The sequence below is a fragment of the Octopus bimaculoides genome, chromosome 13, assembly GCF_046866305.1.
Source record: "Octopus bimaculoides isolate indiv1 chromosome 13, ASM4686630v1, whole genome shotgun sequence".
In the NCBI taxonomy this organism is placed as follows: Eukaryota; Metazoa; Mollusca; class Cephalopoda; order Octopoda; family Octopodidae; genus Octopus; species Octopus bimaculoides.
Genome location: NC_142940.1, coordinates 55,462,261 through 55,484,365, shown reverse-complemented (window position 1 = coordinate 55,484,365; position 22,105 = coordinate 55,462,261). Strand labels below are relative to the sequence as shown.

The 22,105-nt window shown below is 39.9% G+C and overlaps 1 protein-coding gene across 1 annotated transcript in view; it reads right to left on the bottom strand.

The window, feature by feature from the left end:
• Window positions 1–3,944: 3,944 nt before the first annotated feature.
• The window catches only part of LOC106867353 (protein lethal(2)essential for life), a 20,423-nt gene continuing 2,262 nt past the window's right edge, over window positions 3,945–22,105 (bottom strand). The window contains exons 2-4 of the mRNA XM_089361840.1: window positions 11,902–12,555; window positions 5,523–5,699; window positions 3,945–5,185 (exon numbers count right to left, since the gene is read on the bottom strand). Of these exons, the coding sequence (XP_089217966.1) occupies window positions 4,952–5,185; window positions 5,523–5,699; window positions 11,902–11,976 (486 nt within the window). The 5' untranslated portion in view covers window positions 11,977–12,555 and the 3' untranslated portion in view covers window positions 3,945–4,951. The remainder of the gene's footprint in view (window positions 5,186–5,522; window positions 5,700–11,901; window positions 12,556–22,105) is intronic.

The window sequence follows — 22,105 nt, the reverse complement described above, 5'->3', positions numbered from 1 at the left end:
TGCATGCATGTATGTATGCATGTATGTATGTATGTATGTATGTCATTATTCCGTTTATTTCAAGATTTCTTGCCAATAGAGAAAGAACCGATCCAAGATCCAAGGCTCTTTCATTGGAATTTCCACATCAACAGCGTATTTTTGTGGCAACCGGTATGGTTTGTTTATATCCCCGTAACTTAGCAGTTTCGAGGAAGAAAACCGATGGTATAAGTACCAGGCTCTAAAGAAACGCAAGCATTGGGACCCAATTTGTTCGACTAAATTTCTTCAAAGCGTTGCCCCAGCATGGACGCAGTCCTGTGACTGAAACGAGTAAAAGAAGGTAAAAGATAAAAGATATTTAGATCCGTGTTATTACATTACTACCAATTCTTATCGAAATTTCTACCATATATCTTTTCTACAATAGGCACAAGGCATGAAATTTAGGCGGGAAGGAGCTAATCAATTACATCGACCCCAGTGCTCAACTGGGACTTAATTTATCGATCCCGAAAGGATGAAAGACAAAGTCGACCTCGGAGGAACTGGAACATTGAACACAAAGACAGACGTGAAACTGCTCAGAATATTTTCCGGCGTGCTAACGAGCCTCGTAGCTCGCCACCTTAGAAATTTCTACCATATATACGAACTAAACACTTCATTTACACTAAACTGTTGTTTATTCAACTTTAATCCATCTTTACAACCCGACTTTTCGATTATATTTATTACCTCAATTTTATTTCAACTTTTCCACCAGTTTGACTTTCACACCATATATTATTTAAACTTTCTTCATGCTTTGTAACAATTATGCCAGTATCAGGCTCTTAGACAGGATTTTATTAAAATGCTTACGACTGAAAAAAATTGGGGTTTCAAGTCGAAAGACCAAAGCATTTTGCCAGCCATAACCGAGATTTGACTCATCTTAACAATAAAGAATTTATAGCAGGTATGATCAAGATTAGTTCATATTTACGAAGTCGTTCACATATTTGGAGAGAATAACGAGCCAAATATTGGAGTCATTAATGAAATATCAGACATGTCAGTAAGATATTGGACACATGGATTATATATGGAACATGTGAATATATGAGGTACATCAGTAAGATATGAGACACATTGACAAGGTTTGAGTATTATCAGTCAAACATGATACACGTTAGTCAGAAATGGCACACATCAATCAGTTGTTGGAAACATCAGTCAAATGCGAGGCACGTAAGTCAGTTATGAGACACATCAGACAGTTAATGGAGGGTCAATCAGATATGAGGCACATAAATCAGATATGAGACATATGAGTCAGCTATGGGTGACATCGATCAGTTATTGAATACAACAGTCTGTTAATAGACAGGACACATCAGTCAGTATGGGGCGCATGCATCAGATATGGGACATTTCAATCAGATGTAGACACATTACTTAGATATGGGGCATATTAGTCTTCATCATTCCATCGGTGTTCCATACCTCGGCTCCTTACACCGGGCATGATATCCCAAGATTTACAACTTAGGGAGACTATCCTCGTTTCAAAGATCTATGACGTTTCTTGAGGGATATTATGCAGCGATATCAAGGTTCTTTTCCTTATTATTTCACCCTGATTAAAGAAAAGCGGTTAGTCTCGAACAATTTCATTGACAAGAATGTATTTGATCAAATGTCCTATTTACATATATTTATTCGAATGAGACTGCCCAACTTGATGTAGTAGTGTGCTTATACCTTGGAGACTGTCAGTTGGTTACATAAGGCCAATGAAAATGAATTATTCTTAATTCATTCAAATTTCTTCATGAAACTTGCCAGAAAAATTCGAATAAAGTCTTAATCATGCAAAATTTTTCTTCATTTTTCATCCTTCACTCTTCACACAGCGTTAGATTAAGTTATAAGATTTGTGTTTAAGCTGAAGAAAGACTGGTCATTAAATAAAAGCTGTAGATGTTGCGGAGTGAGTTTTCCCATCTCCTGCGGATTGTCGAGTGCAGATAATTTTATTCGGTTATAAATATACTGAAAGAAAAAATCACTATCAAAAAAAAAAAAAAAAAAAAAAAAAGGAAAAAGAAAAAATATATCGATTTAAGTGGTATGTGATTGTATTTCCATCTGAAGGCTCTACCGACTCCTTTCTCATGTGACTGCAATGCATATTATTATATTGTATATAGTTGTGACCGCATCCATTTTGAATTAGTCATCCTTAGTATTTGTCTGTTTCATATTTATAACCTGCAGCTGGGACTGCGTTACAGCTGTGAATGAAGTTGAAATTGTGTTACAATTGTTACCTTGAGATGTGATTATAATATCTGTGACTCCGTTACACTGTGATTGTTAGATATGATTCTCTTACAGGTGTGACTTTTAGTTGGAGTACTGCTACAGCTGTAACTAATTTAGATGAGTTCTGTCACATCTGTAAATTTTAGATGTGATTTTATCGTAAATGTAGGCCTTAAATGTGATTTTGTTACAGCTGTTAACTTTAGATTTTTCAATCAAACTTAGTCTTTCATTGAACATCTTATCATAGATTACATGTATCATTTATATTTCTTGATTCAAGATGAATCAGGAAGAATACTGAAAAACGATGGATCATTCATCTTGATCCATAATTTTTTCCAGCATATATATATATATATATATATATATATATATATCCATTAAGAATCGATAAGTAGCTCAAATCATGCAACTTTGATCCACTGTCGTATGCTGTATAATATACACCAAACTAAGAGAACATTTGTGCAGTATGTGATTCAAGATTAGCCTATCAAAACCAGGGTACATTTTCCCTGAATCCAATCCGTAGTAAACCCACCAAAATCTATGTGCAATGGTTCAGTACATAGTCCATAACTAATACACTAAAATCAGGGCACATTATCCATGTATGAGCCACAGTTAGTCCATCAGGGTCAGAATGCGTTGGTTCAATGTGTAATACATAGTTAATCCACCAAGGTCAGTATGATTGATTATTAACACATCAAAATAAGAGTCTGTTCGTTTCGTATGTAAATCCATACCATGTAATCTAAACCAGAGTACACGTGTCCGTAACTGGGTCCATTATTAACCTACGAAAACCATGACACAACTGTCCATTGGGTGATACATACATAATCCACTAAAATCATGGCACATTGGTTTAGGATATATAATCTATAGTTGTTTTCTTAAGGTCGAAATGCGCGGGGTTCAGTATGTACTCCATATTTAACTCCTAAATATCGGAGTATATCTGTTTCCTAGCGAGCCATAATTAAGCCGCTAAAATTAGGGTACATTAGTTCTGTGTGTAATCTATATTTGATCCAAGTCAGGCTACATTCAAGTTGTTGTTGCTATTGTTGTTGTTGTTGTTGCTACAGATGTCGCTGTTGATGTATTTATGATTATTGTATTTAGTGACATTTATTGGTGTAGCTGTTTTTATTGTTTTCCATGTTGCTGCAACAGTTGTTGGAGTGGTTGTTGCTAATGCTGTTTTGGTTGTTGTTGTTGTTGTTGTTGCTGCTGTTGTCGATGTTACAGTATAGTGTTAGTATCGCTATTGTAGTTGTAATATTGGTGGTGGTTGTGTTAGTGGCGGCGGCGGTGGCAGCCATGGTCTCTGCTGTTGATATAGTTGCACTTGTGGTTGTTATGGTAATAGTATTTGTGTTCATTTGTAATTACTTTTATAGTTGCTGCTCCCGATATGCTGCTGCTGCTGCTGCTGCTGTTCCTGTTATTGTTGCTGCTGCTGATGGTGACGTTGCTGTTGCTGTGTCTGTTCAGTGTTATAGTTATTACTAATCCTGTTTTGTGTCGCCAAAGAAATAATCGGTAACCTAGTAAACATACAATTAACAATCCCGATCAATTTCTATTTCTGTTTACTATTCCTCTTTCTATTCCCCCATCTTTTTCCCTCACTCTTTCTCTTTATTTATGTGTGTGCGTGCGTGCATGTGTGTCGCTGAATGTGTGTGTGTGTGTGTATATACGTATGTACTTATGTATTTATGTATAAATGCATGTATGTACGTGTGTATGTAAGTACGTATGTATATATATGTATGCATGTATGCGTGTGTGCGTATATGCGTCTGTGTGTGTGTGTATATATGTACGTACGTACTTATGTATTTATGTATATATGTATGTATATATGCGTGTATGTATGCATGTATGTACGTATGTATGTATGTAAGTATGTATGTATATATACATACGTGTGTGTGTGTGTGTGTGTGTGTTCGTCTTTCTAGCTTTCACCCATTTCATATTCTGTAAACTGTTGGTAGGTTGCTTGCCAGGCTACCGACGCATTGTGCCACGGTTTTGCGTCCCCTTTACTGACGCAGAGACTTTCATCTCCTCGTCTTTGTCGTTGTTGTCATTCCAGTCTTTGCTAGTTCTAAGTAGGCACCATGCACAGGCGCAGTCTCAATTCACCGCTGCAAGCAGCGGGAGCGTCGTATAATCGACGACGGTTTCGTCGACACGCAGTGCCCAGCCCGAATCCTAATAAAAGGTGAAGCCGGGAGAGAGACACCCTTTGGAGTCTGCTCAGATAATCACCCATTGATCGATATATTTGGATTTTAGAATAACGTTAAACAGTTAATTCTGTGTATCATATATGCATGAGATAAATACTGATCGAGTGATAGATAGCCTGATATGTTTGGCATGATTGATTGATCAGATGTGATTGATATGATTGATATGATTGATTGAATGATTGATTGATTGATTGATTAATTTAATTCCTCGATTAATTGACTGATTGCTTGTTTGATTAATCCTGCGTATTAACTGGGTGATTAAGTAGTTGATTAAACTGAGTGATTTATACGACGCAGACGAGCCCTGAGTAAATATAGAATACCAACTCTGTAAAACTACCCTTTTACTTTCCCGCCAAGCAATTTAATGGCGTCAACATTTAAGATAGTGTCGCTCTTAAAGTGTTCTCGTTTTTCTTATTGTTGTTGTTAATCCTGTGCTGCGTTTTACGGTTACTGTTGCGGTCTGTTTTTTCATCCGATTCGTTGACATTATTCATATGGTCAATGTTTATTGAACTGCTACAGTCGGTCGATGTTCTTTTGATCAGGCCGTTGATTGTTAGGATGCCTTCTGGGGACAGACTGGAAGTCAGAGTATCTGGATCAATATCCTGCAATAGAAAAAGCTTATGTAACATCAAAGATCCATAAAGAAAGTCAGGCAATTATTAAAACAACATAATAAATAATCTCATAGTTACACGGAGGTGTCTACAGGACACTTGTGACCATCAGACATATCAAGGAAACCGTTGTGACCTTTAGACGGGGCAATGATACAGCTGTGAACTTTAATATAACTGTACGGTACGTTGTGGCCCTTAAATATGTCTATGATCGTTGATATCTTTAGACAGGCCAATGATACACTTATGTTGTTTGTTGGCAAAAAAAAAAAAGAAAAATAAAGCACAATTCAGCAAAGAAGGGTGAAGAGCTGAACCTTACCTCAGGCATTAGAAACTGGCGTGTGAATTGGCGAGCCACACAACCAAGATCCTCTCGTTTGCTCTCATGTTTTCCTGACACTATTAAATGTTCGTCCTGAACTTTTACACATAGATCTTCAGGTTCGTAATTCTCCACGTCCAGTTTGACCTCAAAAACATCCCGATTATACTTCATCTGAAATACATGAAAGACATATTAGCAATATACTGTTGTTGTCATGGTAACAGTAATTAGTGTGAATTTTGATTAGGGTCATTAGTTGATTAATAGCAAATTACGTACATGTATAATCAAGTTAGTACTAATATCCTTTCTTGCTCCCTCACTTTTTGATAGTCCTTGGGGCACCAACGTGGTATGCAGTGTGTCTTGAACATTTAAACCTTGCGAAGCCTAATATAGATACATGGTAACAATGCAAATTAACTGCGGTATTTGTCTGGGGATACTAACTCTTATGAACGTACTGTGTTTAAAGAAGCAAGAATATATAAATAGTTGACGATAATCGTCCGGGAGTAGCGGTGGTGAGTCTGTTAGAGGCACATTTCCATCTCACTAGGCTTTGTCAGTAGTTTGTACCGATTGCCAACCATATAATGAATTTTTATTCAGTCACACGTCTAAAGGCAACACCAGTGATTTTCATTGAAAAATGGGAAGTTTCTTGGAGAGCTGTGAAATTAGGTTGTTTGGGAGAATATTGAGGATGTCATGGACTGACAAAGTGTCTAGTGAAGAAGTGATTGCCTGGACTGCAATTAATAGGAGATAAGAGCCGAGCATCTAAGATTTCTTGATCATGTGATGAAGAAAGAGGGCCTGGAGGATTTTATCGATGACAGAATGATTGAAAGATAAGAAGAAGAGAAATGGAAAAGATGATATGGATGCCAAGCTTGATAAATTGGTTGGAATAAAGAAATATTAAACGTCAGGAAGTGGAACTGTTACAGAAAACAAAGAACAGAGAATTGTGGCAGGACACGATCGCCCATGGCCTACATTCTGGCCACGGCACCGAAAGGAGAGGATTTTTCCCAATCATTGGTTTCTTATATCAGTGGCGACGGATTTTATCTTAGCATACGGTTGGCGGTGGGTACATGCTATTGATAAATCCTTAAGAAGCATAAATCTGTACTTGGCGTTCTTACCACCGTTACCGGACGATTTTCGCCTGTTACTGATATATATTTTGTGTTTTTAAATACAGTACGTCCATAAGAAAAATTATACCCGAACGAATTCCACAATTAATTTGCCTTTTCGCCATGCATCTGCATTAAGTGATACACAGATGGCTTTTTCTCTCTTCCTCTCGCTCTCTCTCTATATATGTCTATGTGTGTGTCTGTGTGTGTGTATACACACGCGCGCGCACATATATATGCATTCACACATATATATGTACATATATATGCATATATATATTTGCATGTGTATGTATGAAGGCACGTGGTTTAGTGGTCAGGGTAATCGGCTCACGATCGTATGATCGTGAGTTCGATTCCCGGCAGCGCGTTATGTCTTTGAGTAAGTCACGTTATTTCATGGCGCTCCAGTCCTTTCATCTGACAAAAATGGGTTGTACCTGTAATTCAAACGGCCAGCCTTGTCACATTCTGACGCGTTGAATCTCCCTGAGAACTACGATAAGGATTCACTCGTTTGTGGGGAACTCAGCCACCTGGATGTTAATCTCACGAGCAGGCTGTTTCGTTGATCGGATCAACTGGAACACTCGTCTTCGTAACACCTCCCCAACCACTAGGTCATGTGCCACCACACACACACACACACATATCTTTTCCCTTATCTGTTGGCACTGCTATCCCACTTCTCTCCCGCCTCTAATCCTCCATATTGATCTAACTTCGGTTATTTCAGAAATCAGTGGATTATTAGTCGAGACAGAACGAGATTAGAAAAATTTGATTTATCTGGATTGCTTCGGCAATTAATAAATTGTTAGAAAAGCTAAATTGCAATGTTAATCTCAGTAATTAGGTTAACTCACCAGTCGGAGATTGCTCATTTATTTCACTTAGATTCATCATCATCATCATCATCGTCATCGTCGGAGACGGCGTCGCTGTTGTTTCTAGTTTAATCCTAAGGCCAGCAGTTTTGAGGAGAAGAGATTAGTCGATGCCATCGGTAACATAGGCACAGGTATGGCTGTCTGGTTGAGAAGTTCGCGCTGTAAGCACGTGATTTCAAGTTCAGTCCCTCGAGCATTTATTTTATACTATACATACATACATACATACGAACTACATGTGAATCGTTGGCGATTTTCTTCCTCTGTCTTCCTTTCTATTGGACTTGCCTCTGTTTCTGAAGAAGAGCGCCAGCTCGAAACGTTAAACCATCTTTCTTTCCGTCCCTGTGTGTCTTCTAATACTTTACATGTTCCACGTCTTCACGTTGTGTTTTTCGTGTTTGTTCTTCTTTTTGGGGATTTACTATATATATATATATATATATATATATATATATGTGTGTGTGTGTGTGTGTGTGTGTATGTGTGTGTGTGTATGTGTGTGTGTGTATATACATGCACACACATACACACACACATACATACATACATACATACATGCATACATACGTATGTATGTATACGTATTATCGGCTACACACTCACACGCATGTTTCCATTATTAAAGCTACTTTCTTCTGAGTTCAAATTCCGCCGACGTCGACTTGGCCATTCATCCTTTCGAGGCCTTTAAAATAAGCACCAGCTGATCGTTGGGTGCCAATGTAATCGACTTGCTCTCCAATCCGTAATTGCTGGCCTTGTGCCAAAGTTTGAAACCATTGTTAAAGCCGCTCCTAATTCGAAATTTAATTCTATTTCACTCGTGCCTCGCCACAGTACATCAGCAAATACACTTTACATGATTTGTATATATGTCTCAGGGCAGCGATTCATTTCGTTTCCAGCCGATACCGATGGGATGAAATGTAACGAAATATCGACAGCTATCGTTTTCCTTCCCCCTTCGAGTGAATTGTCTCGCTTGTTCTGCGATATTCAGTGTTCTTAAACACTCAGCATAGTATAGGAATTTTCCCTAGGACGCTCTCCCGCAGCAAATTGGCGTATAAACAAAACACGTAAATTATGTATATGCGACCGATAATATTTTTAGATAGATAGATAGATAGATAGACAGATAGATTGATAGATAGATAGATAGATAGATAGATACATACATACATACATACATACTTGTGTGTGTGTATGTATGTATGTATAGATGTGTTTGTATCTCTGTTTGTCACATGCCCCACGGCCCGACAACGGTGTTGGTTTTGTTAACGTCCTCGGAACACGGCGGATCGGAAAAAGAGACTGCTAGATTAAGTACCATATTTAAAAAAAAAACATAAGTCCATTTGTTCGACTGAAGCACTTCAAGGCGGTGCTCCAGTATGGCCGCAGTCCAATAACTGAAACAAGTAAAAGATCGACAATGAAATATTGGCCCCCAGTATTTGACGAGTACTTCATTGTATTGATCCCGGGAAAGTTTAAGGCGGCGAGCTGGCAGAAACGTTAGCACGCTGGACGAAGTGCTTAGCTGTATTTCGCCCGTCGCTACATTCGGAGTTCAAATTCCGCCGAGGTCGACTTTGCCTTTCATCCTTTCGGGGTCGATAAATTAAGTACCAGTTGCGTACTGAGGTCGATCTAACCGACTGGCCCCGTCCCCAAAAGTTTCATAGGCCTTATGCCTAGAGTAGAAAAGATCCGGGGAAAGTTTATCTTGGTTGGAATTGAACTCAGAACGTAAAGAGTCATAAGGAAATGCTACAAGGCATTTTCTTCAGTGCTCTAATGACTCTGCCGTCTCCTCCGCCTATTTCTCTATTAGTCTCCTTGATTAGTTATTTGTCTTCACCTCTCTCTCTCTCTCTCTCTCTCTCTCTCTCTCTCTCTCTCTCTCTCTTATCCATTGTCTTGTTCTCTCTCTCTCGCTCTCTGCTTTCTGCTTTCCCTCACTTTATCTCAACTTCAATAGTTTATTCTCTTCCTTCTACCTTTGTTCCATTCTCTACGAGCATGAGTGTGTTTGTATGTCTTTGTGTGCGCGCATGTGTGTGAGTGTTTGCGCGTGCGCGTGTGCATACATATGTGCGTGTGCACCTGTGTCTGTGTAAGATGGAGAACAGAAATCAAATATAGATAGATAGATAGAAAATAAGAGAGAGACGGGGAGATAGAGAGAGATAGATTAATCTGTGTTGAATGAGTAATAAAAAATGAAGTAATATCGGAAATTGTGTCCAAACAACGGACATCAATGATGAAGATTAAATATGCTGCTAACTTCTTAGGAATGGTAATTATTGCCATGAGAGGATGGATCCTGTAAAGTAATAAAACTAAACATTGGAGATTGGATTCCTGATATGCTGGTGATTGAAGTCATATAAACATGGTAATTGGAATCTGGTTGTCGAGGTTCGAATTCATTAATATGCAACGCTAACTTTGCACCCAACTGCTCAAGCCCAGGCTTGTTCTGTTTCAATTATTCATAGTGTAATTATCTTTGCTGCCTGTCAGTAACTAAAGGAAAGTATCAAGAACGCCTTTGTGGAAACGTAGCCATGGAAATAAATGAAACCTCGGAGAAGCCAGTAAAGGTGGAGGCACATGGGTTAGTCATTGGGATGCTGCAGTCATGATCGTAAGATTGTGGTTTCGATTTCTTGACCGGGCGATGCGTTGTGTTCTTGTGAAAAACACTTCATTTCATGATGTTCCAGTCCACTTGGCTGGCAAAAAAGATAATTCGGTGACCGAGCAGCGTCTTGTTCAGTGGGGAAATATATAGGCCAGAGAAACCAGGAAATTGGCCCTTATGCAGTATTGTGGACTAACCAGAAACTAGTAAAATGTGGTAGGGGAGGACGTCGAATGGACATATGGAAAACAGGGGAAGGGAAAACACACACAGGCTGTGGACACGCTCGCCCCTCATCAGTTATCGACTAAAAATCAGCACAATTTCGACGTCTTATCGACATTTTTCAAATTGGTAGTGCCAACAGAGATAGCTGCGGAGTATAAACGAGCGAAGAAGGACGCGAGACAAATACCAAAAAAAAAAAAAAAAGCACGAGGTAAAAAGATGCAATAAGAGGAGAAAGGGAAAATATTAAAAAATCTTAAAACGAAGACAACAACGAAAGAATATAAATATAATAAACGACTCGTAGGAGCTGTGTGTGTGTGTGTGTGTGTGTGTGTGTGTGTGTGTGTGTGTGTGTGTGTGTGTGTGTGTGTGTGTGTGTGTGTGTGTGTGTGTGTGTGTGTCCATGTTCTGCTTCTGGATACACTTATTGTGGCTCTGAAGATATTTTCTGCAAGTAGTGATATAAAGTAAATATGTCATGCTATCAATAATTAGACGATCGCATGTTCAATTCCCGGAAGAAATCTAATGTATTAGCTCATTAGGTTAACTGTTTCAGGTCTCTGTACATTTTCAAAGATAATTTTGTTAATTATAGAAGAAAATTCTATTGAAAATATAGTTTTATTTTGGTTTTTATTAATGTGTTTTATACAATAAATAATTTTCACAGCAAACTATGTTTGCATTAATGAAATGGCTGTGTGGTTAAGAACCAGCTGGTAGTATATATACATGTGTGTGTGTGTGTATGTACGTGCACACACATATATATACATATATGTATATGTTGAAAATTAGTAAGTGATTTCTCCAGACGTTTGCTGGTTTACTGGTTTGCTCACAGTTAGGTATTAAACACAGGTTATTCAACGGTTAATATATAAATCCATTGGATTATTCCTAATATATTACCTTTAACCATGTAGGGTTCCTGGATAATTTTGAATTAATAATAACCCTTTCTGCTAAAGGCACAAGGTTTGAAATCTTTGATGGAGAAGACTAGTCGAACACATTGACCCAAGCGTTTCACTGGTACTTAAATCATCGACCCCGAAAGGATGAAAGACAAAGTTGACCTTAACGGAATTCGAACTCAGGACGTGCAGCCAGACGAAATGCTGCCTGAGAACCAATGCTAGTTTGTTTACGTTCCCGGCAAAGAAAATGGACAAAATAAATACCAAACAAGTACTGGGGTGCGACCTCTTCGACTAAAACTCTTCAAGGCGGTGCCCCAGTATGGCTGCACAGTCCAACAGCTGAAGCAAGTAAAAGCTAAAAGCTAAAAGCTAAAAGAGCAATTCCCTAAGCTGTATGGTGTATTATACGATTATTCTGTCAACTTAGTGCTACAGTTTATGGGCAATATGACCACACTGCTGACCGCTGGCAGTTTATTGTCGCCAGTGAAATAGTCCCAAAATAGTCATACTTACCTTAACCACTCTACTGTTCTCCAACAATCTCTGCAAGAAATCGCCTGAGTCTCCCATTTTCATAACGTTTCGCATTGAAGACAATCACCCAGAATCATGACGTTTATTGATGAAGATATTCACTTTAGGTGGCAAAGTGTGTCACTTTGGGCGGCGCTAATGAAAGTCATTTTTTGGTAGTAAACAGAGTTATTTTTGCCAGTAGAGAGGGCCACTTTTGGAAATGAAGACATTCACATTAGGTGGTAAAAGCAAAATTAAATTTTCATAGCTTTTACAAGCGTGTATATATATGCGTTCGTGATTGTGTGTGTGTGTGTGTTTTTATTACATGTATGAGCACATGGCTCAAACGGACCCACAAATAGATTAGCACTGCTTCCGGTTGTACAAAAAACTGTCCTATTTTCTTTCTTGTGTCCACAAATTCGGTTTAAGTTTCTGCTTCTCTTCACGTGAGTCACAAATGTTTACGTTCTGAGTCGTTTGTCAAACTTGTAGCAGACGGATTTCGTAAGACGGTGCCGGATGAGCATGGGTGGTCGTGGTGACCGTGAGGAGGAATATCTGAGCAATGCAGCCGGTTGTTTGTGCAGCTTGGACGTTCGTTCTCACGACACAACTCTATAAAGTCCTTTCAAGAGTACCATCTGCCTGTAAAGAACAAAAATACTCGCATCATCATCATCATCATCATCATCATCATCATCATCATCATGCTTAAAACCAACGTCAGTAGGAGAAGTGGTTGTATACATATATATGTGTATGTTTGTGTGTGTGTGAATGTATGTGTGCGTGTGTGTGCTTGTATTACATGATTCCGTGATCGACTAGAATACTAGATTTTGTTATACATCGCTGGTCACAATGCGCTTTGCGCCGTTTTCGCTTTCGATTGATGCCACCTCGCTGACTAGGCCAGCAGGCTAACATCTCCCCTGATCGGGAGTCCAGTCTGTCGTAGGGTCACCTATTTACAGGTGAGTGGACTGGAGCATTGTGAAACGAAGTGCTTTGTTCTGAAAGATCTGGGTTAGAAACCGGCTCCTTTTCTATTGGCAAGAAATATTGAAATACATCTGAATAATGACATACATACATACATACATACATACATACATACATACATACATGCATACATACATACACATATATATGCACGCATGCATGGTTGTATTTGCATAGGCCTCTATATATGTATATATACACGTAGACACAACACACGCGCACATACATATATATACACACAAACGGAAGGACGGATAGACGAATGGATGGATGGATGGATGGATGGATGGATGGATGGATGGATGGATAGATACACATTACCATACTTGATATAATGACCCAAACATTGTTTAAACAATTGATATTAATTTTTGAAAAGAAAATTCATGATCTTCAAAGATAAGCATTACTTTGCAAGGGAAGCGACTCTGAAATAGACAATTAGACTGAAATGTCAGCCACTTTGATTTTGAAGTTGTGTCCCTTGCTGTTCTTTACACGAATTTTTATTAACGCTTTATTTTCTCTTTTTCAAGAGGTGGAAACATACAACATTATATTAGGCTCCATTGACCTGTATGTTCGATGAGCAGAATGCTACTCTGGGACGTTTGTCTATATAATTACATGTATGAATGATTTGTGTTTGAGTATTATTTCAGTTCTCGAGAAAGTTTAAGCCGCTCGCTATCAAAGCGAGAGTTAAGAGAGTTCCCGGTGTTTGTGAATATGTGGTTGAATTGGTGTGTTGGTTGAGCTGTCGATCTATACACCCAAACTGTGTGCCTCTATCCACATAATAATATCACGTAGACAACGCCTGGAATATCTTACAAATCTTCATTGTGCCTCAAATAGATTGGATTTGGAAAATCCGCGACCGTTTCTTTTGCTTTTTTTCCCCCGAGAAACCGGTTATTTCTAGGTTCAATGTATGTATGTATGTATGTATGTATGTATGTATGTATGTATGTATGTATGTATGCATGCACGAGTATGTTGTTAATTATTTAAAATCTTCTGAGGAAGGAGATGGGTTCTAACACAGATATAAAGCTATATCGTTTGAATGTAGAATATGTGTGTATACACACACACACACACACACACACACACACACACACACACACACACACACACACACACACACACACACACACACATATATATATATATATATATATAGCCAAGTTTTACACATGAATATATATATATATATATATATATGCAAACCACCAGACCACAGATTGAGAGAATAAGAGATTAATGAGCCGAATGATACGATAATATTAAAATGATATTTTAAGAGTATATGAAAACAGAATGACAGAATATTGCTGGGAGTGAAGCAACTGGAATGACCATTCGTTTATTGATTCTGTGCAACTTTGCCACCGACTAACGTTTACATTATCTCCTTGGAAACCTAATAATCATCACCACCACCATCACAGATACTGGTAGAAAGACCACCACAGCCCCCACAACCACCTACCACACAAGGACCATCACCATGACAACAACAGCAACAATTAAAACAATAAAAGCAACAATGTCTGCAGCTACTACTACCACTACTACTACTACTACTACTACTACTACTACTACTACTACTACCACCACCACTACTACTACTACTACTACTACTATTACTACTACTACTACTACTACCACTACTACTACTACTACTACTACTACTACTACTACTACTACTACCACTACTACTACTACTACTACTACTACTACTACTACTACTACTACTACTACTACTACTACTACTACTGCTGCTGCTGCTGCTGCTGCTACCACTATTAGACCACCACCAGATCAATACCACCACCACCATTAATACCGCCACTACTGCCATCACCACCACAACCACCACCACCACCATCACCACCATCACCACCACCACCACCACTACCTCCACTACCACTATCTCTACTCCCACCACCACCACCACTGCAACCACAACCACCATTATTACTATCCCACAACTATAATCCACCATGTCACCACCACTACAACCGCAACTACTACCATTACACCATTATCACCAAAGCTATACCATTACAGCCATCATACTGCTACCACCACAACTACTGCAACCCCCACTACAAGCACCGCATCACAATCATCATTCACAATACCAACATTAGCACAACTTTCATCGAGGCAGACCATTGTGTCACGAACACCACTAGCAACTAGCACCGCAACCATTGCACCACTGCCACTGCAGCTGTTACCATCGTCACACAGTTACTACATCACCATTACTACAACCATGACTGCATTTAACACAACCACCACCACTACGATCACAAGCAACACAGCTATAACAACCACCATCACCACTACAACCCAAACCAGTACCACTACCGCTACTACAACCGACACTTCTATCACAAACAACACAACCACCACCTATGAAACCACCACAACAACCACCACAACTACCATTACGACCAACACAGCCATAACAACCACCACAACCCAAACCAGTACCACCACAACCCAAACCAGTACCACCATCGCTACTACAACCGACACTGCTATCACAAACAACACAACCACCACCACAACTACTATTATGATCAACACAGCCATAACAACCACCATCACCACTACAACCCAAACCAGTACCACCATCGCTACTACAACCGACACTGCTATCACAAACAACACAACCACCACCACAACCACCACCACAACTACTATTATGATCAACACAGCCATAACAACCACCATCACCACTACAACCCAAACCAGTACCACCATCGCTACTACAACCGACACTGCTATCACAAACAACACAACCACCACCACAACCACCACCACAACTACTATTATGATCAACACAGCCATAACAACCACCATCACCACTACAACCCAAACCAGTACCACCATCGCTACTACAACCGACACTGCTATCACAAACAACACAACCACCACCACAACCACCACCACAACTACTATTATGATCAACACAGCCATAACAACCACCATCACCACTACAACCCAAACCAGTACCACCATCGCCACTACAACCGACACTGCTATCACAAACAACACAACCACCACCACAACCACCACCACAACTACTATTATGATCAACACAGCCATAACAACCACCATCACCACTACAACCCAAACCAGTACCACCATCGCTACTACAACCGACACTGCTATCACAAACAACACAACCACCACAACAACCACCACCACAACTACTATTATGATCAACACAGCCATAACATCCACCATCATCACTACAACCCAAACCAGTACCACCATCGCTACTACAACCGACACTGCTATCACAAACAACACAACCACCACCACCACAACCACCACCACAACTACTATTATGATCAACACAGCCATAACAACCACCATCACCACTACAACCCAAACCAGTACCACCATCGCTACTACAACCGACACTGCTATCACAAACAACACAACCACCACCACCACAACCACCACCACAACTACTATTATGATCAACACAGCCATAACAACCACCATCATCACTACAACCCAAACCAGTACCACCATCGCTACTACAACCGACACTGCTATCACAAACAACACAACCACCACCACAACCACCACCACAACTACTATTATGATCAACACAGCCATAACAACCACCATCACCACTACAACCCAAACAAGTACCACCATCGCTACTACAACCGACACTGCTATCACAAACAACACAACCACCACCACAACCACCACCACAACTACTATTATGATCAACACAGCCATAACAACCACCATCACCACTACAACCCAAACCAGTACCACCATCGCTACTACAACCGACACTGCTATCACAAACAACACAACCACCACCACAACCACCACCACAACTACTATTATGATCAACACAGCCATAACAACCACCATCACCACTACAACCCAAACAAGTACCACCATCGCTACTACAACCGACACTGCTATCACAAACAACACAACCACCACCACAACCACCACCACAACTACTATTATGATCAACACAGCCATAACAACCACCATCACCACTACAACCCAAACAAGTACCACCACCACTACTACAACCGACACTGCTATCAGAAACAACACAACCACCACCACAGCAACCACTACCACTACAACCACCACAACTACCATTACGACTAACACAGCCATAACAACCACCATCACCACCACAACCCAAACCAGTACCACCACAACCCAAACAAGTACCACCACTGCTACTACAACCGACACTGCTATCACAAACGACACAACCACCACAACTACTATTATGATCAACACAACTATAACAACTACTATCACCGCCACAATCCAAGTACAAATACCACTTCTACAACCGCCGACACTACTATCACAACCACAAGCAAACGAGGATGCTGTATGTGGTCGCTTGATTTGCTAGTAAAAGCAGCTAAATCTTTGTTAAAAACAGACCCTAACTGTTTAAAATCAGGCCAGATACATTAGATAATGTGGTCCTAGATAGACGGTGCCTGCCTGAAAAGATGATGACGTGATGGTCGCCGCTGGAAATTCCGTTTGTTTCGCGTTCCTGTTCGATCTTGATGCTGAACAACCAGGCTAACAACCAACCACCACCATCAGCACCATCGCCGCTGCTGCCTTCGCCGCCGATGCCACCACCACCACCACCATTAGACAACCACCGACAAAGCCATGATACAACTACTACATAAGCGATACCACCACCACCACTACCATTTTTACTGTCAGCAGAGAAATCCCCGTCGACGCTGCAATATAAACTTCCTCCCCGCCGCATCAAGTCTCCCAGTCCGCACCAGACGACTGTGGACACCACCGACATCATCGCCATCAGTCTCGCCGTCACCGTTACCACCACCACCATCACCACTACCACCACCACTACCATCGCAGTCACCGTACACTCGCACACCAACACCTCGCCAGTGTTCAGCCATTCAACACAGACGTTCGATGCAGCAGCCAGTGCTGCTTTGCTTCTCGATGCCGCATCACAACATATCTTAAGTTTTTGGCTCACGTATATGTAGATATGTGTGTGTGTGTGTGTGTGTGTGTGTGTGTGTGCGTGCGCGCGCTTGACGCCGGCATAGCCGAGTGGCTAAGGCGTTCACATTGCAAACACGACGTTCCGGGTTCGAGCGTACAGCAGGACAACTTTACTCTTTTACTTGTTTCAGTCATTTGACTGCGCCCATGCTGGAGCACCGCCTTTAGTCGAGCAAATCAACCCCAGGACTTATTCTTTGTAAGCCTAGTACTTATTCTATCGGTCTCTTTTTGCCGAACCGCTAGATTACGGGGACGTAAACACACCAGCATCGGTGGGGGCACAAACACAGACACACAAACACGCATACATACACACACACACACACACACACACATATATATATATATATATATATATATATATATATATATATATATATATATATACGCGACGGGCTTCTTTCAGTTTCCGTCTACCAAATCCACTCACAAGGTTTTGGTCGGCCCGAGGTTATAGTAGAAATACTTACGCAAGGTGCCACGCAGTGGGACTGAACCCGGAACCATGTGGCTGGTAGGCAAGCTACTTACCACACAGCCACTCCTACGCCTAATATTTTTTTCCTTCGTTTTTCTTTGTGTTTGTTTCATTTTTTTTTGTTTTGTTTTGTTGGAATTTAGAGTCGACCCAAGTCTTTTGGGTGAAATGGAAGGGGTGGAAACTCTGGGAACCTCGACATATACTGCATCACACTGATTCTACCTAAGAATAACATTGAGAGTTGCAAGTATATCTGGTATATTCAGCCACAACATTTAAAGGTAGTTCAGTTGATTGAACAAATGAAAAATTCATCGTCGAAAATGTCAGAGGTTTTATATATACAAACAGACAGACAGACAGACAGACAGAAAGCTAATTCGAAGACTACAGATCCAATCCATCGCTGGAACTGTAAAAATCTGTAAAACTTTCCAGAAGTTTATCATTTAGATATATATGAACATACAGTTCTATATTTAAGAGATGAGCAATTATGTACATTATTTACATTATTTACATTTTGACGGATTTTGTCCTCATTTTGTTTGTTGTTGAGACAACGTTTCGGCAGATATACCCTCCAGACTTTATCAGGTGTCTTGGGGGAAGTTTCGAACCTGGGTTCTCATTCCTAAGGTATTTTTCGATGTTATTATTATTAGTATTTTTTTTATTATTCAGGTCACTGCCTGGAATCGAACTTGGAATCTTGGGATTAGTAGCCCGCGCTCTTAACCACTACGCCATATGCCCGTGGGCATAATAATGATAATAATAATAATAATAATAATAATAACAACAACAACATCGAAAAATACCTTAGGAATGAGAATCCAGGTTTGAAACTTCCCCAAGACACCCGATGAAGGCTGGAGGGTATTTCAGCCGAAACGTTGTGTTAACAACAAACAAGATGAGGACAAATATCCATCAAAATAAATAATATATGAGCATGTCTAGAAATGCAACTATATGCATGGGAGTACATACATAAAACAAAACATACAAACCTGTGCATATACATACATACATACTGACAGACAGACTGACAGGCATACAAACAAAACTACTCTGTTTTTGATGTTGGTATTCCAATGAAGAGCCTTGGATCTTGGTTAGAAACCGGCTTTTTCTCTATTGGCAAGATATATTGAAATAAAACTGAACAATGACATACATACAAATTTATACAAACACCTAGAAGTACTGTGTTTTTCGAAAAAAGAGTTAAAGAAACTAATACGGATTCTCCAGTTCAACCAACACACTAACTCAACCACATATTTACAAACACCGGGAACTTTCGATTCAAAAAGCTTTGTCGCTTTGTTAGCGACCGGCTTGAACACTCTCAAGAAGGACTTAAATGAAACTCAAAGAAAAATTATATATGAGAAAAACCTTAATTCATTCATACAAATGAAGGCGATGCCTGGGATTACAAAAATCTGCAAGACAAAGCAGGCGGTCGGTCAAAATTTATTCTAAATTAAAAAGAGAAAACGAATATGCATACATACATACATACATACGTACGTACGTACGTTCGTACATACAAGCATACATACATACATACATGCATATACATACATATACATACATACATGTATATATATATAGATATATATGCAACTGTGTGTTTATGCATAGGTGTGTATAAGTGCTTAAATATAGTTGTTTGTGTATATTTCATATACACCTGAAGGCATTATATGTGACATGACACAGATACACAAATCACATTTTTTATTACCATATTCAACTCCCTTAATCGTTCCACCAAATCTAGAAGTTACATGTGTTAAAATAGGGGTTTGTAACCCCATTTTTTTTCGCGCCGTTTAACCCTTAGCAACTTTCCAAAGGAAATTTACCACCACCACCACCACCACCACCACCCTCTCATACAATCTTGTTCAATAATCTCCGTTTACATTTCAACTATAAATGTTTCAAATTTTAGCACCAGGCCTCGGGGATTAACCGATTATATCGACTCTATTACTTGACCGGTACTGTATTTTATCGCCTTAGGCGTACTTGAACTCGGAACGTAAAGAGCCGGAGGAAATGCCGTTAAGCATTTTGTTCGACACGCTACCGATTCTGCCAACTCGCTACTTTTCACACGTCTATAATTCTATCGAATTTTGGTCCAAGGCCAGAGAATTTAAAGAAAGGAGTCAGTCGATTAGATCGACCCCAGTGTGTAACTGTTACTTATTTTATCGACCCCAAAAGGATGAAAAGCAAAGTCGATCTCTGCGGAATTTGAACTCAGAACGTAAAAAAACCCCCCCAAAAAACCGGAAGAAATGCATCTAAGCATTTTGTCCGACGTGCCGGCCATCCTACCTGTTCGCCGCCTAAGCACGTTTACTATAATAGAACAACTGACAAAGAGGAAATGTAAAATGCTATTTTTAAATAGTATTATTTTGAGTTCAAATAACAATAACAATAAAAATACCCCATAACAATGTTATTTCACTTCTCATGAATTAATACTGAAAAATACCAGAGCCAAACGCAGTTTTCTGGTTTACACTATTTCATAAGTAATACAGAAATGTAAATGTACTCAATACAGGTCATTAAATCCAAAGCTAACAATATGTTATGTTGAGCTGCCCTGTATACAAGGTACCAGTGTTACGCAATATATAAGTGTTTTGTTACACAATATAAAACTCATGTTACACATAGCTTCATATTCTTTTCTGCTCTAGGCACAAGGCCCGACATTTTGGAGGAGCGGGACAGTCGATCAGATCTATCACACCGACTCCAGTACTTGACGGGTGCTTTATTTCATTGATCCCAAAAGAACAAAAGGCAAAGCTGACCTCAAAAGGATTTGAACTCAGAACGTAATGAGCATTTTGTCCGACGCGCTAACGATTCTGCCAGCTCGCTGCCTTGTATGTTTTACTGGTTTCAAATTTTGGCACAAGTCCAGCAATTTCGGGAGATGGGGATAAATCGATTACAGCGACCCCAGCGCTCAGCTGATACTTATTTTATCGACCCCGGAACGATGAAAGACAAAGTCGATCTCAGAGGAATTTGAACCCAGAACGTAACATCTGACGAAATGCCGCTAAGCATTTTGTCCGACGCGCTAACGGTTCTTTTAGTTCGCGACTTTGTTATATTACACAGTATTTAAAGCACATATGTTTTACGCAGTGTGTAACGTGTGTTACACACTATGCGTAGGTTACATGCTGTGTCACAAAAGACATAAGTTAAACGTGTCTTCTAGGATATATGTTATATGTTGTAACTGTATACATCGGTACAGGAGTGGCAGTATGGTAAGTAGCACGTTTACCAACCACATGGTTCTGGGTTCAGTCCCACTGCGTGGCACCTTGGGCAAGTGTCTTCTACTATACCCTCGGGCCGACCAAAGCCTTGTGAGTGGATTTGGTAAACGGAAACTGAAAGAAGCTCGTTGTATACACATGTATATATGTATGTATATGTTTGTGTGTCTGTGTCTGTCCCCCCCAAATCGCTTGGCAACTGATGCTGGTGTGTTTACATCCCCGTCACTTAGCGGTTCGGCAAGAGAGTCCAATAGAATAAGTACTAGGCTTACTAAGTATAAGTCCTGGAGTC